The sequence below is a fragment of the Loxodonta africana genome, chromosome 3 (assembly GCF_030014295.1).
Source record: "Loxodonta africana isolate mLoxAfr1 chromosome 3, mLoxAfr1.hap2, whole genome shotgun sequence".
NCBI lineage: Eukaryota > Metazoa > Chordata > Mammalia > Proboscidea > Elephantidae > Loxodonta > Loxodonta africana.
This window is the reverse complement of record NC_087344.1, coordinates 154,575,003-154,592,298: the sequence shown is the minus strand read 5'-3', so window position 1 is coordinate 154,592,298 and position 17,296 is coordinate 154,575,003. Positions and strand designations below refer to the sequence as shown.

Genomic DNA, 17,296 nt, shown 5'->3' with positions numbered 1-17,296 from the left:
TGAGGAAGAAGGCAAAGGAGATCAGCCATCTAGACTAAGAATTTACCAAGCTTCTTCTCAGAAGAAGCCATAAAATAAAAGCCAAGGGTAAAAAGATTAAAACGAAAGCTGGAGTGGTCTGAAATAGCTCCTATAGGAAAGAGAAGTTCCTTATGATGAAATCTCTGATGGGACCACTGAAGTTGGCAAGGAGAAAGTTATTGCTCTTAGAATGTGGTATCTGGGCAGTAATTACAATGAAAGTTTCATTGCAAAAGGACAAGTAAGAAATAGGTGGAAAAGAAAGAGAAAATACCTGTAAAATTAAACTACAATTATAGAGGCTTGGTTGTGAAAGTTGTGAAAGAAGAATTAGGAAAGGGAACTGGGACTTAGTGAAAAGTTTAGGTTAAGGGAGACGTGTTCACGCTTTAAGGTAAAAGTAAAGAAATAGACTGATTTTTTGTGTGTGTGTGTGCTTTAGGTGAAAGTTTATAGAACAAATTAGTTTCCCATTCAATAGTTTGTACATAAAGTGTTCCGTAACATTGGTTGCATTTCTCACAATGCGTCAGCATTCTCTCCATTTCCGCCCTGGGTTCCCTGTTTCCTTTCCTCCGGATTTTCTACTCTTCCTGCCTTCTCATCTTTGCTTTTGGGCAAATGTTGTCCTTTGGATCTTGTATAATTGAGTACTCTAAGGAACATGTTCTTCTCAGGCGTTAACGGTTTATTTTATGGGCCTGTCTGTTGTTTGGCTAAAAGGTGGTCTCCAGGAATGTCTTCAGTTCCAGGTCAGGAGGGTGTCTTAGGGCCGTAGTCTCAGCGATTCCTCCGACCTCTTTCAGACCAGTAAGTCTGATCTTTTTTGTGAATTTGATTTTTTGTTCTACGTTTTTCTCCCACTTTGTCCAGGATCCTCTGTTGTGAGGCCAGTCAGAGCAACAGGTAGCAATAGCCAGGCATCATCTAGACCTTCTGGTCTTTGGGTTGTAAAGGTTATGGTTCATGTGGTCCATTAGTCCTTTAGGCTAATTGTTCCCTTGAGTCTTTGGTTTTCTTCACCCTCCTTTACTCTGGACGGGAAGAGACTAATAGTTGTATCTTAGATGGACACTTGCAAGCTTTTAAGACCCAGATGCTACTCACCAAAGTAGGATGCAGAACATTGTCTTTGTGGACCATGTTGTACCAATTGACGTAGATATCTCCTGAGTCTATAGGCTGGCATCTATAGCTCTCTAGAGCATTTTAAATAAGAAATCAAGTCTTTATTAAAGCAATAATGAATCCAGTTTCATTAAAGATAAGATGCAGTCTGTACGTGGGTTGTAGGAGAGGAAATCAGTTGTACATTGTATCAAAGTATTATCTCACATGAGTAAAATCCTAAAGGCTTACAGTGGCCTCATGACCCCACATGACCTGGCTCCTAGTTACAACTTTCAACTATTTCCTGCTTCTCTTTTTCTTAGCCCCTTTGGTGTAGCCACAGAGGCCTCCTTGCTGTTTGTTCCTCAGACATGCCAGGGCTGCCCCCTGTCTTAGGGACTTTGCTTTTGCCGTTGCTTCTACCTTGGACACTCTTCCCCCCAGATACATGCACGACTAGTCCTTGTTCAAGTCTTAAATCAGATGTTGCCTTCTCAGAGAGGCCTTCCCTGAATTTCCAATTTAAAATTGAAATACTGTTCTTTAACACCCCCACTGTCCCTAAGCCTACCCTTCCTGTGCCCGTTTCCTGTCTTATTTTTCTTCATAGCGCTTAACTCTGTTTGACATCCTATATTTTTTATTCATTAATTTTGTCTTTTGTCATCCTCTACTAAAATTTAAACTCCATGAGAGCAGGGATTTTCCTATGCTAAAATGTACTGGTACGTAATAGGCACCTAGCAAATGTTTGTTGAATGAATGAGTATTATGAGCTTAGTATTCTTTTGTGGAGGCTTATATGATAACATTCTTTATTAACATCATTACTAATAAGCATACTGGCTGCTGGTTATAGAATTATATTTTATATGTTCTCTTAGAGTTGGCAATTTTTTTTTCTATAAAGAGCTAGATAGTGAATATTTTTGTGAGCTCTATGGTTTCATTGTAATATTCAACTCTTGTTACAGTGCAAAAGCACCCACAGACAATACGTAAGTGCATAGGCATAGCTGTGTTCCAATAAGACTTTATTTATGGACACTGAAATTAGAATTTTATGTAATTTTCAAATGTCACAAAATAGTGTCCATCTTTTGATTTTTTTTTTCCCCCAACCATTGAAAAATGAAAAAACCATCCTCAGCTCATGGACCATACAAAAAGAGGGCAGTGGGCCAGATTAGGCCCACAGGCTGTAGTTTGCCTATCCCTGTTTTTATTGGTTCCTTAAACATATTTGTTGAAACTTATTTTTCCATACTTGGTAGGGAACAACAATGTAGATTAAACCCGTGTAACAGATATTTCAGGAGTACTTTATGTTTGGCTCCAGAATCCTGGGAACTTTATATTTCCATTCCATGTTTATGATGCTCATATTAAAATGAGTTTGCATTCTCTTAGCAGATGTCGCATGATAATAGTGTATGTTGGCGGGGGTGGACTCATGGTCCAGGAGCAGAGCCAGGCAGAGCCCACCCAGGATTAAAAGTTTGCTGTTATTTACAAGGTGGATAATTCCCATATGGAATAATCAAGAGTCATCTGCCAGGCCTAATGCCCAGGGAACTGTCACTGTGAATGAGAACTGTGTTGCAGTTTTTAGTATCATCCGTAACAGATTTCTTGAATAAGCTGCAAATGCTTTTAATAATATAGCTCATGGTTAATTTTAGCTGTGCTTCCAACTTCACTGGAAGTTTTTGCTATTAAAAAAAAAAAAACTATTATCAAATCAAGCTGTGATTTTTTTTTTTTTTGAAAAAGGCATCATGTTTTCCTCTGTAAGAAGAAAGAGGAAAGAGAAAATGTTTTTCATTTTAATGCTTTTCAGTATTTATAAGGTTTTTTACATAATTGATTTTGCTTAATTCCCACAACAACCCTGTGATGTAGGTAGCCTTATTAACAATCTAGAATTTGAGAGAATTGACAGTCCAAGCAGCTTGTCCAAGATCACAGCCCCAGGACTCCAAAGTCTCTCTGACCTCCCGAAATACAGACTCTTCACTGTCAACTTCAGCCAGTCCTGGGTTTCAGTGCTATGCACTGTCTTCGCTGCCACTTGATCTCTAGCCTCTCCCACTCATTAAGGTGCTCAGAGCCCTAGTTGCCTCTGGTCTTGCCACACTTACCTTGTACAGCTCTGGAAAGGAGTGAGGAAACTGTGGCCAATTACATCACTACCACTGTAGCTATTTACCAGCTATGTTCCATTTTAACCACAGTGTAATTCCTTTGAGCATGTTCTGTCTTCATTCCCTAATATCAGGCCCTCCTTCTTTTCTCAATAACAGTGACCCCTGAAGACATCACCTTGCCAATTAACAGTTAATGAAAGGTCTTGGATATGATAGGCAAAGACAGGCAGTAGTCAAACATGACCCCAGTACTCCAAGTCTGGGCGATTAGGAGAATCAGGACACCAGTGACTGGGCCCGGAAAGATCTGACACAAGCTGGTTTTAAGGGGGAGAATACAGTTTGGTTTAAGTGTGTTGTCTTTGAGGTAATGATGAAACAGTCCTGTAGATTTAGTTTTTTACTGTCTAAAAAAGTTAAATGGAGAAATAGGTTGAACCAAATATCTAGGAGAGACAGCTGCATGGTAAAATTTATAGCACTTCTTGATATATGCACACCCATGTTTATTGCAGCTCTGTTTACAATAGCCAAAAGTTGGAAGCAACCACGGTGTCCATCAACGGATGAATGGTTAAATAAATTGTGGTATATTCACACAATGGAATACTACGCATCGATAAAGAACAGTGACGAATCTCTGAAATATTTCATAACATGGAGGAACCTGGAAGGCATTATGCTGAGCGAAATTAGTCAGAGGCAAAAGGACAAATATTGTATAAGATCACTATTATAAAATCTTGAGAAATAGTAAACCTGAGAAGAACACATACTTTTGTGGTTACGAGGGGGGGAGGGAGGGAGGGTGGGAGAGGGTTTTTTATTGATTAATCAGTAGATAAGAACTGCTTTAGGTGAAGGGAAAGACAACACTCAATACATGGAAGGTCAGCTCAATTGGACTGGACCAAAAGCAAAGAAGTTTCTGGGATAAAATGAATGCTTCAAAGGTCAGCGGAGCAAGCGCGGGGGTCTGGGGAACATGGTTGGCGGGGACTTCTAAGTCAATTGGCAAAATAATTCTATTATGAAACATTCTGCATCCCACTTTGAAATGTGGCGTCTGGGGTCTTAAATGCTAACAAGCGGCCATCTAAGATGCAGCAATTGGTCTCAACCCACCTGGAGCAAAGGAAAATGAAGAACACCAAGCCCACACGAGAACTAAGAGCCCAAGAGACAGAAAGGGCCACATGAACCAGAGACCTACATCATCCTGAGACCAGAAGAACTAGTTGGTGCCCGGCCACAATCGATGACTGCCCTGACAGGGAGCACAGCAGAGGACCCCTGAGGGAGCAGGAGATCAGTGGGATGCAGACCCCAAATTCTCATAAAAAGACCAAACTTAATGGTCTGACTGAGACTAGAGGAATCCCGGTGGCCATGCTCCCCAGACCTTCTGTTGGCACAGGACAGGAACCATCCCCGAAGACAACTCATCAGAAATGAAAGGGTCTGGTCAGCGGGTGGGAGAGAGACGCTGATGAAGAGTGAGCTAATTATATCAGGTGGACACTTGAGATTGTGTTGGCAACTCTTGTCTGGAGGGGGGATGGGAGGATAGAGAGAGAGGGAAGCAGGCAAAATTGTCAAGAAAGGAGAGACTGAAAGGGCTGACTCAAGAGGGGGAGAGCAAGTGGGAGTAGGGAGTGAGATGTATGTAAACTTATATGTGACAGACTGATTGGATTTGTAAACGTTCACTTGAAGCTTAATAAAAGTTATAAAAAAAAAATTTATAGCACTTCTTAGAGATTTCCATTTGAACAACCTTTTTGTTATGAAAATGGATATTTCCCATGCTTTTTTGACATTGTTTAGAGAAAATTGTCATAAATATTATACAAAATCTGGGATGATTTTGTATCTTATGGCTCAAAGGATGACATATAAAAAGATTCCTCGAAGCCCCATGTAGAATGTGGAAAAATGTTATTGAATGTTATCCTAGAATTGTTTTTCCTCCTTCACTTTGAAGTGTATATGGTATCTTAGATATTTGAGGAGTTCCTGGGTGGTGGTCCAAATGGTTAACACACTTGGCTACTAACCAAAAGGTTGGAGGTTCAAGTCCTCACAGAGGTACCTCAGAAGAAAGGCCTGGTGATCTACTTCCAAAAAATCAGCCATTGAAAACGTTATGAAGCACAGTTCTACTCTGACACACATGGAGTGGACATACACTGGAATCAACTTGATGGCAACTGTTTTTTTTGTTTTGTTTTCAGACATTTTATGTTATTTTCATTATATTGTGTGCATTTTTATTTGGTTAGAAAAGCTGCCTGCTACTTATGTTGACAGATTTCAAAATGCCCCTTTGAACCCTTCCCTATTCTTGTACCTCGTTCCCCTTTCTGTAGCTCAGTGTCAACCACTTGAACATAACCCAGCAAGCCAGATAGAGGCCAATTGATGTTTCATTGCAAACAAGAGAAAGAAGAACTTAAAATTGCCCAATGTTTGAGAGAAAACTCAGTAGTATCTTATATACTTCAAATTGGAGGGGATATTAGGGCCAGTCCATGTATTATCATGTGAATGTTTTAATTCTGTCAAATGGCTTAGTCAAAATGACAAAGTTAATGAATTTAAACAGACAAGTAAGACAGTGCTCTACAAAAAGTTGCTGTTGCTCCATAGCAACCTGTACCCAATGAAAAGGTCATATCTTGCCTTGAATAAGGGTCATGATGATCAGCCATGCCAGACCATGCTGCATCACCCACCTGGTATTCTGTCACCTACCAAGGTGCAAAAATACATGGGAGCATGTGGTTAAGTTCTCTAAGCATGTCTTCCTGTCTTAGCGTTAGGCAGCTTTACAGGCAGCTTTACAGGTCATGCCTTCAGATCCCTTGATTCACAGTCTAGTGTTCCCTTGAATGGGCTGCATTGTCTTGCTGCAAGTTTTTAGACATAGAAGAAGTCAGATATTTTCATGGACTCATCTCGTTTTCTATACAGATGTCCAGAGGGCTTCTTGGGAGAATATTGTCAACATCGAGACCCCTGTGAGAAGAATCGCTGCCAGAATGGTGGGACCTGTGTGGCCCAGGCCATGTTGGGGAAAGCCACATGCCGATGTGCCCCGGGGTTCACAGGCGAGGAGTGCCAGTACTCCACCTCCCACCCGTGCTTCATGTCTCGCCCCTGCCTGAACGGAGGCACCTGCCATATGCTCAGCCGGGATACCTATGAGTGCACCTGCCAAGTTGGTTTTACAGGTAACAAATGGAACTTGGGCTCATACTTTCCTACTCTCAGCAGGTGAATTTCCTTGGCATCTTTTAGATCTTGGTGTCTGACTCTTAAGAGCCCCCCAGTTCTGTTACTCTTTTAACATTATGGTAAAGAACTGGAATTTCCCAGGTAATTATGCTCAGCTTCCTTTTGAGGGTTTTAAGGAGCAAAGTTAGAGAAAGAAAAAAGGGATTACTCAGAAATATTTAACCGCATTAAGTGTGTGTATCAGGATTGGAGTCAGAATTATTTTACTAAAAGAAATACACTCTCACCAGAAGAAAAGTTTTGGATGCCATTGACTACTCCCTTCTTGAAATCTTTTCTCCTTTGACATTCAGGACATAGGGTTTTCTGAACTCTGATTGCTCATGCTGCTTCCCCATTACCTTGTCTTCACCCATTTATCATCCCTTAAATGCTTGCGTTCCCTGCAGTTCTGTTTTGAGCCCTCTTTTCAGCCATATTGCAGCTCTCTCTATGGAATAGCACTTTCCACAGTTGCTTCAGCTTGTCATTATCTGCAGCAGTTGCGGATGGTTCCCATAGTCATCTCTTTAGCTCTATCCTCGCCCTGACGTTCAGGCTCATATTTCTAACTATCCATTGCGCATTCTCCTTGGAAATTCTGTAGGTACCTCAAACTCAACATGTCAATATAAATACACCCCAAGTGACCCAAGCTAGAAACTTCCTTTCCCTTGTCCTTACCCCACTTAAACTCAGTCACCTGTCCCAGCCACTGAGTTACCTCTCACCTGTCTCTTCTTCTCCATATATACTCCCCTGGTCTAGTTTAGAGCCATTCCGTCTCTTACCTGGATTCCTGCAGTAGTTTCCTAGTCTCCTTGCCTTTAGTCTCTGTGTCCAAAATGTATTGCTGATTCTTAGACTGATGCTATCAGCCTTTACTTATTAATTCAGTTACCTTCTGTTTAAAATGTTCCTCTCCTAATTAGTCCCCTATTTGGGTCTTTATAAAAAGGCCTTTATAAAAGAAAAGTGAAAGCAAAGACTAAAAAAGGTATTATTTGAGGGATAGGTGGTAATCGTCAGAGAACACATTCAACTAGAACATTCTATTCTTTTTTTTTTCCCTTTATGTAAGTATGAGGAAAAGGTAGGTGTTAATGAGAAAATAACCTGATTAGAATTTATGTAGAATAGTAGCACTTAGGGTACTGAATCTATATAGATTCAGGCCACTTTCCTGAAGTTTCTACATTTATAATCCTATGTCCTGAAAACCGAAAGCTTGATTCTGAAGCAGTATGGGACCCTCACTCTTCAAAGAAAAGTTTAATTTTCATCAAACCCGTATTCATCGGGCAGGCTACTGTGCAATGTGCTGGGCATTGTGAATATACAGAATAGCCCAAGAGACCTGTGCCCTCTGACCTCCTTATCACAGGCATATATACCTTGAGTGTATCTGATAATGAGTGCCATGTTTCTCTTGCATAAGACATGGTGGCAGTCCTCTGAGCTATTGCTGTCTGGTTGGGGAGATGAAGAATACATAAATATATGAAATAAACAGACAGAACAGTCTGTGATTGCTGGTGTAGTAGAACAAATGATAAGAACCATGGGGCATCAGATGAGGGAGTGACTTCTGTGGGGCAGAACACTAAAACCAGAGGATCTTTGATGGTTCACTTTAATTCTAAATCTTAAAATGTGAATGGGGCCTTAGGGGACAAGTAGGTAGGAGAAGGATGAGGATGGGGGAAGTGAAGGTACTAGAGGGGACTATTAATTCCTGGAATAATCATCCAGTTTTTTCATGACGTAGTTTTAAAACTTTTCTGCATCCTGGTTCCTCTCTTCTGCCTTATACTCCAGTTTATGTGAGGTTTTAGTAAATCAGTATGTGGTTTAATTCGGTTTCATAGTGACAGGTAAGGATTTAAGAAACCATTTCCTTAGCACATGGTGAACTGAATATTTGAAGATGGAATGCCTAGAGTGAGGGCTGAAGGGGACATTCAAGGGACAGGAAGAGAGGGCAGTGGGGAGCAATTACCTTCTCCCCTCCTTCAGACCTTTTTTGGCCTTGACTGTTGATTCTTGTGCACTGCCTGAACAGAGCAGCCAGGTAGGCTCATAGTGATAAACATCACCATGGAATTCAGAATCTAGTTAATCTGTCACATTGTCACATCTCTAATTAGAAATGCAAATCTTCTCACAAATTCACCTGCTCTCAATGCCCAGTGACTTTTAAAGTTGTTTGTTTGCTTGGTTTTTTACTTTTAACTTTTTTTACATGGCTTCCATGGCCTTTCACAGTCTAGGCCATCCATCTTTTTTTCTTTAAATAATTTTTATTGAGCTTTAAGTGAACATTTACAAATCAAGTCAGTCTGTCACATATAAGCTTATATACACCTTACTCCATACTCCCACTTAATCTCCCCCTAATGAGTCAGCCCGCTCCCTCCTTCCAGTCTCTCCTTTCGTAACAATTTTGCCAGTTTCTAACCCTCTCTACCCTCCTGTCTCCCCTCCAGACAGGAGATGCCAACACAGTCTCAAGTGCCCACCTGATACAAGTAGCTCACTCTTCGTCAGCATCTCTCTCCAACCCATTGTCCAGTCCCTTCCATGTCTGATGAGTTGTCTTCGGGAATGGTTCCTGTTCTGGGCCGACAGAAGGTTTGGGGACCATGACCGCCGGGATTCCTCTAGTCTCAGTCAGACCATTAAGTCTGGTCTTTTTTTGAGAATTTAGGGTCTGCATCCCACTGATCTCCTGCTCCCTCAGGGGTTCTCTGTTGTGCTCCCTGTCAGGGCAGTCATCGATTGTGGCCGGGCACCATCTAGTTCTTCTGGTCTCAGGATGATGTAGGTCTCTGGTTCATGTGGCCCTTTCTGTCTCTTGGGCTGATAGCTATTGTGTGACCTTGGTGTTCTTCATTTTCCTTTGCTCCAGGTGGGTTGAGACCAATTGCTGCATCTTAGATGGCCGCTTGTTAGCATTTAAGACCCCAGACGCCACATTTCAAAGTCCGTCCATCTTTTTGTAGCCTCACGTGCCCACAAGCATCTAGCTCTAGTCATACCACAGTTCTCCTTGCTTCCTGAAAATGCCAAACTTCCTATTGCCTCCACGCCATTGCGTTCCTTTGAGAAGAATCCTTTGCCTAAAACGACCTTTTCTCCAGTTGATGATTGCCCAGTGTCATTTAAGACTCTGTCTTAGTGACCCTTTCATGATTCCTTTAGCCATTTAGTGTCTCTGTTTTATTATTTTATGTATCACACTTTTATTGTGATTAATTTTTTATGTCTCTTACCTGATTAGGTTATGAATTCTTTAAAGGTGGGTCTGAGCTTTATTCACAGTGGACCATAAATATTTATTAAATTAGATGAGAAACATTCTCCATTTGTCCCCCACTTAAAGCACTAAACCAACAGTCGTTTAAATCTAATAAGCAAAAAATGAAAAACATACTCAGAAAACTAGCCTGTATCATTTGGGAATATTTGTTCTACTCATTCTTCCTCAAAAGGTATTGGTAGGGATAGACGGTAGTTAGGATCATCTGTTATTTCCATCATGCCTGTGACAGCATTTGTGAGTCTTTGAAGAGATTTGTTGGCTAAGAAAATAATTTCTTCCTGATTGTCCATTTTGATATTTTTGCTACCACAAGGCCAGATAACAGTGGGGAGGACATACCCATTCAAAGCATTTTAATCCCGACTGGTGGAAATGGCAGTAATGTCTTCTTTATAATTAAAATGTCACTCTGAGATGTTCACCAAATCAAAACTCCTTTCTTTGCCATTACAAGGATCTCTTCATGGTGTTCAGCAGTGTTCTGATCGTCTTGACACACCTGTCACTCTTGTCTATCACTTTAGGAATCACCACATTTATCTTTTTGGTTTTTGTGATATCCTTATACCTTGCCTGTTAAGACCTTCTTAGCTTATCTCTGCTCATGGATGAAGAAACTGAGAAGCAGGTTAATGCCTACATGTGACATATACAGGAAATCCAGCTCAGAGACCTCCTTGCTTCCTCCTACACAAGGTTGCCAGAGCAAGTATTTCTGTGTCTTCCCCACTGTAGGTAAGTCTCAGTGGAATGAGGGAAAAGGTAGGACGAAAATGTGTACTTCCTTCATTTTCTCTTTGCTTAGTACTTTGACATACATGTTATCTTAGTTATCTAGTGCTGCTATAACAGAAATGCCACAAATGGATGGCTTTAACAAAGAGAAGTTTATTCTCTCACATTCCAGCAGGCTAGAAATCAGAATTCAGGGCGCCGGCTGTAAGGGAAGGCTTTCTCTCTCTGTCAGCTCTGAAGGAAGATCCTTGTCATCAGTCTTGCCTTGGTCTGGGAGCATCTCAGAGCAGGAACCTCAGGCCCAAAGGACGCACTCTGCTCCCACCGCTGCTTTCTTCATGATATGAGGTTCCCATGTTTCTCTGCTTGCTTCTTTCTTTTATACCTCAAAAGAGATTGACTGAAGACACTAATCTTGTAGATCTCATCAATATAAATGCCACTAATCCATCTCATTACATCATAGTGATAGGATTTACAACACATAGGGAAATCACATCAGATGACAAAATGGTAGACAGTTATACAATACTGGGAATCATGACCTAGCCAAGTTGACAGATATTTTGGGGGGGACACAATTCAATCCATGATATATGTGCTGTGTCCAAATTTTTATTTCACTTTTTCCCATAGATTTGGCATTCCCGGATACGTAAAGAGCATTTCTGTGTGCTCATGTTTCCCTTCTTCCTCCTTTTAGAAAGCTGTCATAGCTCTCATTTGTTTTTCTATGAGGTCAAAAATTTGGATGTTTTCCTAGACAACCAGTTAGAGTATTAACAAATTCAGCGGCTTCTCACCTCTTTAGTTAAAAAGAAAAAAGCTTAGGCTAATGAAAACAAAAAGCCACACAAATACCAAGTTTACTAGCACCATGGGAGTATTCTTCCCACCCCAGAGAGTGTGCTTTACTTCCCGTGGAGTCATCCCTTAGGATCCAACACACCAGTCTTCCTACTTCTACTGGTACATTCATACCTGAGAGAATGCACAAGCGTTACCTTTATAGACCTTTATTCTCATGACAGCCTCTATTTCTTTTAATATACAAGGAGCCAAAGATTTTTCATCCTCTTCAAACATGTCAAATGATATTTATAGCAAGAGTACAATTAATGTTTCCCAAAATATGTATGCACGTGTGTATATACAAATTGTGTTTAAAGGAAATAGAAGTAGTATTGACTTGTTTCTGTCATTGAAGTTGTGTAATTAGTAATTACAAATTATGGAAAAGACTAGTACATTTCATTCATTGAACCAATGTGATTTAAGAGCTATTATAGGGATCCTCGACAGGACTGGGTCTTGGGATAGGGATCCAGCCTTTGCTAGTGTGACAGGCTGTAAAATAGAAGAAAACAGCAAACTTGGGGGTGCGTTTGTGTGTACCTGTACCTGTGTGTGCATGTGCATATGCGTGGATGAATGCCTGTGCCTACGTGTGTACATTCATGTGTGTGTGTGTGTGTGTGTGTGTGTATGAGTAAGTGATTTGGAGAAGTGAGGGAACATGAAGGATGACTTTACAGAGGTGGTGACTTTTAAGCAGAGTTGTCAAGATAAGTGGGAGTTCACTAGGTGTACAAAAGGAAAATGGCATTCCAAACATGAGGAACAGCTCACGTGATGTCGAGAAGATGTGAGGGAGTAGATCAATTCAGACCTGTATTTGCTGCAAGGATTAATGGAACCCTGCAGGACTGGGCTTTGTATGACTAATCCTGCAGTCCTCTCCATGTGCTCCACTGAGTCTTTGTGTCTCAGCTGAGCACCTTGGAGACTTACTGGAGAGTGCCCTGTGTCAGATGATCTCGAGGAAGCTCTGATTTGGCTTTCCTGTTACATTTAAGAGCTCAGGGATACTCCATGCAAGAGCTCTGTGATGTCGCCTCTTGAGTGGGAGATGTGGGGTGTCGATGATGGGCCTGGCTCCTGTTTTTCTGGGCAGTGCTGAGTTCTGTTATCCTTCCTTAGGTATGCTGTGCCAGTGGACTGATGCCTGCCTGTCTCATCCCTGTGCAAATGGAAGTTCCTGTACCACTGTGGCCAACCAGTTCTCCTGCAAATGTCTCGCAGGCTTCACAGGGCAGAAGTGTGAGACTGACATTAATGAATGTGACATTCCCGGGCGCTGCCAGCATGGTGGCACCTGCCTCAACCTGCCAGGTTCCTATCAGTGCCAGTGCCCCCAGGGCTTCACAGGGCAGCACTGTGACAGCCCCTATGTGCCCTGCGCCCCCTCCCCCTGTGTCAACGGAGGTACCTGCCGGCAAACTGGTGACTTCACTTTTGAGTGCAACTGCCTTCCAGGTAAGGAGCCCCTTGAGTGCCTGGGGTGGGGGAGCATAACACCACAAAGGAGGAGGGTGGTGGGTGTGGACATATTCTTCCCATCAGGGAAAAGGGGAAGTGAGAATTTTGTGTGGGGTGGGTTGCTGGTGAGGGTGGAGTTTTATGGACTCACCGTGGTTCATAAACTGAGCAGGGGGTAATTTAACATGTCAGGATTTATGATGATGAGTGGCTAGGAAATTCTTTATTGTCCTTTTTGAAAAAACAGTGAGAGATAGGAGAGACAACTCTGGGAAAGGAACAGACAAGCCTGTGGAATTGAAAAGAACACAATGAAAGTGAGACATAGAAAATATTTGCATGTGTGATTTATAAAGGATTTTAAACTGAATTGATGATAATACCTAGGTGGTCAGCTGTCCTGTGTGCTTTCACCCCTGACAGAGTAATAGGTTGTCTTCCTATCCATCTATGTGCACCCACCTACCCTTTCATGATTGTCTCTGAACTTCTGGCCTTCGGAACCTTCTCCCATTGTACCCTTACTGACCTTGCGGTAACCCTGCCCCAATTTGAAACTGAAGAAGTTTGAAACTAGGGTGTGGGGTCTGTTGGTCAGTGATCGCTTTTTGATAAACTCTGATAGATTATGTGTGAGTGACTACGCAGGATGCAAGTATCTGCGACACTTGACTGATGTAAGTCCCCTACAGTGCACATACAGCCCCAGGATAGAGGGAAACAGAGGAGCAGTGTATGGAAGCTTGGGGCCCCTGTGCCAGTAGAGATGGAGAAAGGAGCAAGCGCAGCCAATTACTTTAACTCCGTATAAAAATGATGAGGAGGCTGAAAACTGAGAATTTTGATTGGGAACAGAACATAAGCAGCTGGAGCAGATGAATTACTAAGCAACAAAGATCTTGTTTTTATACAAATATCCTTAGTACAAAAACAAAAGGAGGAAAACTGTAAGGGAGAATAATGTGCTAAGTAAGCAGAATTGCCTCTACCCACTCTTTTTCAGAGTGGGAATCTTAGATTCTGGTGTTTTAGATGTGGTTCACATATAGTGGGATTGTCAGCTTTATCTTTGGAGAATTAAAGGTCACAGGTTGGTCCTTGGTTTAAATCAAATGGCCATTTATTCATTCCATTCAGTAAAAATTTATTAACTGCTTTGTATGTTCTGGCACTATGCTAGGTGCTTGGGATACAGCAATACCAGATACTGTCCAATAGTAGAAGTGAAAAGTTAATATTATTTAATGACAAGACATAAGAACAAACAATTTAATTGTATGGTTTTCAGTTTCTCTTTCAGTAAAGAACAGATAATGCTGTCATTCTAGATACTAAATAAATGTTTAATGTTACTATCATTCACATTATCTTGTGGGAAGAATAAGAGATATCTTTCTTCGTTCCTTTGTTTGCATTTTAAGGGTTAAAGGCGAAAAAAGAAATGTAAACAATTTCATTTTGCAAATACCCTAATAGCCTAATACCGTAATTGTCCAGTAGTCTAAGTGGCTAGTTAATTGATGTTAGTGTAATTTATTGTTGGAGGCTAAATGTGTTTTTCAGTTTTAAGAAAATTACTTTCAATAGTTGCCTAGAGCAAGGGGTTGATTTGGCAGCAAGATCCTGATGGGAAGTTAGAGAAGTCAATAAAGGAAGGAAGTTTTTAGCTAGGAGAAAGTGATGATTCATTCCCATCGTCTCTGCATTGTTATCCGTTAGCCACGATAAGAACCTTAGGGAATTCTGAGAGTGTGTCCAGGAAAGTATCTGTCAAACCAGAATAGTGTCTCCTCCTTGAGAGAGGAAATAACCAGGGATTCCACAGTCGAGAGGCTGCCAGGGCTAGTGGGACAGAGTGAGGAGATCTTGGCGGTCTCTGACATTCTGCATGTAGTTTAAATCAAAACGTTTATTTACTCACAGATGAAGTGTGTGTGTGTGTGTATGTGTGTGTGTGTTGGGGGTGAGGGGTGTGACTGGGGAGAAGATTGGAGAGAAAAGAAAACTAACATTTAATGCCTTTTATGGCTCAAGCATTGTGCCAAGTACTTCTGCATCCATTAGGTCATTTCCACAAAAACACTGGGGAGAGGTGTTGTTTTTTGAGATTCTCCAGGTAAAGTAACAGGCTTGGAGATGTTAAGGGATTCACCCAAAGCGGCATAGCCAGGAACCAGGCAGTTTAATTCTGGCACCCTTGCTTTGCGCATCTTCCTGATCTCAGGGCACCTCTCCTCTCCTTCCCAAAGGTGCTTTGAAGATGTGTGGAACTTTTTGTTAAATGTTTTGAGTTCTTTGGGTTAAAAAAAAAAAAAAATAGATTCACATTATAAGAAAAACCAGATACTCCTGATACTCCTAATTTTAATCAAGTGGTATTTGTTACGTATCGGCCTATGTTCTTTTGTGATGTATTCCATGCAGACGTTTAAGAAAAGTCAACTAGCTCTTGCCTCATGGGGTCCTGTGATCTAAAACAGATGGCATCAGCTCAGACAAATGTATAGAAGAAAATTCAGAAAGAATTCAGAGCAATAGATGATGCAGTAACACCGTGAATAAATGTGTGCACACACAATTTGTAAGATTTTATGTTCATTGTTCTTAAGTCTCAATGGAGTTTGGAAACTATTCACTCTGTTTCCACATAGGGAAATAGTGCCTGGAAACAATTTTCTTTAAGGAGATCCTTTTCCTGATGCAGTACCATTTTCTTTGGCCCTCCCTCCATTAGTCAGGAGACTAAAATGTTCCTTGAAATATCTCAATGTAAATCACATCCTTATTTGAAGAAAACTATTATTCCATTTCTAAAATTGGGGAAACCAAGTCAGCACGAGGCAAAGTCGCTTGTTAAGGTATTATGCAACTCCCAGTGGCTATTTCCCTCTGTTTCAAGGCTTTGCGCTTCTAATTGAGGCCTATCCTGACCACGCAATTTAAAATTGTAACCTCCCCCTCAACACACAACCTTAATTCCTGACCCTGATCTACATTTTTTTTCTTTTTCTATAGTGCTTATCATCTTCTACTATGTAATTTGCACTATGTAATTTTCTTCATTATGTTGATTGTTTATTTTCTGCCTTTTCCAAATTCTGCCTCGTCTTACACTCTCCAAAATGAAAGTTAGGATCTTTGTCCTTGGGTCATATATACTCCAAGCACCTAAAACAGTGCCTGGTACGTAATAAAACAAAACCAAACCCACTGCCCTTGAGTAGATTCTGAATCATAGCGACCCTGTACAACAGAGTAGAACTGCCCCGCAGGGATTCCAAGGCTGTAATCTTTACAGAAGCAGACTGCCACATCTTTCTCCCAAGGAACAGCTGGTGGGCTTGAACTGCTGACTTTTTAGTTAACAGTCAAGCACTTCACCGCTGCACCACCAGAGCTCCTTCTGGTACGTAATAGTCCCACAAATATTTGTTAACTGAGTGACCCTAACATCATGTCATAGTATTGAGAATATAACTTTGGTCTTCTCATTTTTCTCCCTGCAGTCATGCATTTTATACTTAGTTTGGCTTGCTCTTTTCTACCTGTGTAGCCTAAAACTGGATAAGAAGAACTTGAGGGTCTTTTTTCAACTCTGAGAGTTGGTGAACTCCACATAAATTAGTGATTATATTTAAATGGTTAGGTTATAGTTATTCTCCTAGCAAAGGGTGCTATAGTTGCTGTGAGTTGATTTTGTATTTTTTTATTTTATATTATTGTGAGGCTCATGGGGAGGGGATTAAAACTTCAAAAATAATCTTTTGTGACTTAGAAAAAAAGTGTTTTTCCACGGTGAGGAGGAGAAGGGAGGTAGAAAAATTTCAAAAGGGAATGTATAGAATCTAACCAAAGACTTGCATTCCATCTTCTTCTTGGATAAGCAACAGTTAACAGTACAGATCCTTCATGGGCTCCTATTATGTAGCCTTGAGCAGAAGTCCAAGGAGCCCTGGTGGTGCAGTAGTTAAGCACTTGGCTGTTCCCCAAAAGGTCGGTGGTTCGAGCCCACCAGCAGCCACTCCACAGGAGAAAGATGTGGCATTCTGTTTCCATAAAGATTACAGCTTTGGAAACCCTATCGGGCAATTCTATTCTGTTCTATACGGTTGCTGTGAGTCACTATGAATTGACTCGATGGCAACAGGTTTTTTTTTCCTTAAGCAAAAATCCTGAGGAGTGGTACCCAGCCAGAGTAATTTTAACAGGAGAACAAAATAGGGTGTGAAAGCAAATTATGAAATCATTCACTCCCAATATTTTTGAGTTAGGGCCAGATAATGGAGAGAGAGTGAGTTAGGCTGGTTTTGTGTTTGTGGATATTTTAATGAAGTAGCACAAGCAATCAGAAAAGAGTGGGCTGTTT

At 41.1% G+C, this 17,296-nt stretch overlaps 1 protein-coding gene across 3 annotated transcripts in view; it reads left to right on the top strand.

Annotated features, from left to right (window-relative positions):
* Positions 1-17,296, top strand: part of NOTCH2 (notch receptor 2) — a 217,866-nt gene that overhangs the window by 116,430 nt on the left and 84,140 nt on the right. For all 3 annotated transcript variants that reach the window (XM_023547517.2, XM_010589625.3, XM_064282355.1), the window contains 2 exons: positions 6,252-6,511; positions 12,592-12,927. In XM_023547517.2, coding sequence (XP_023403285.1) covers positions 6,252-6,511; positions 12,592-12,927 — 596 coding nt within the window. The remainder of the gene's footprint in view (positions 1-6,251; positions 6,512-12,591; positions 12,928-17,296) is intronic.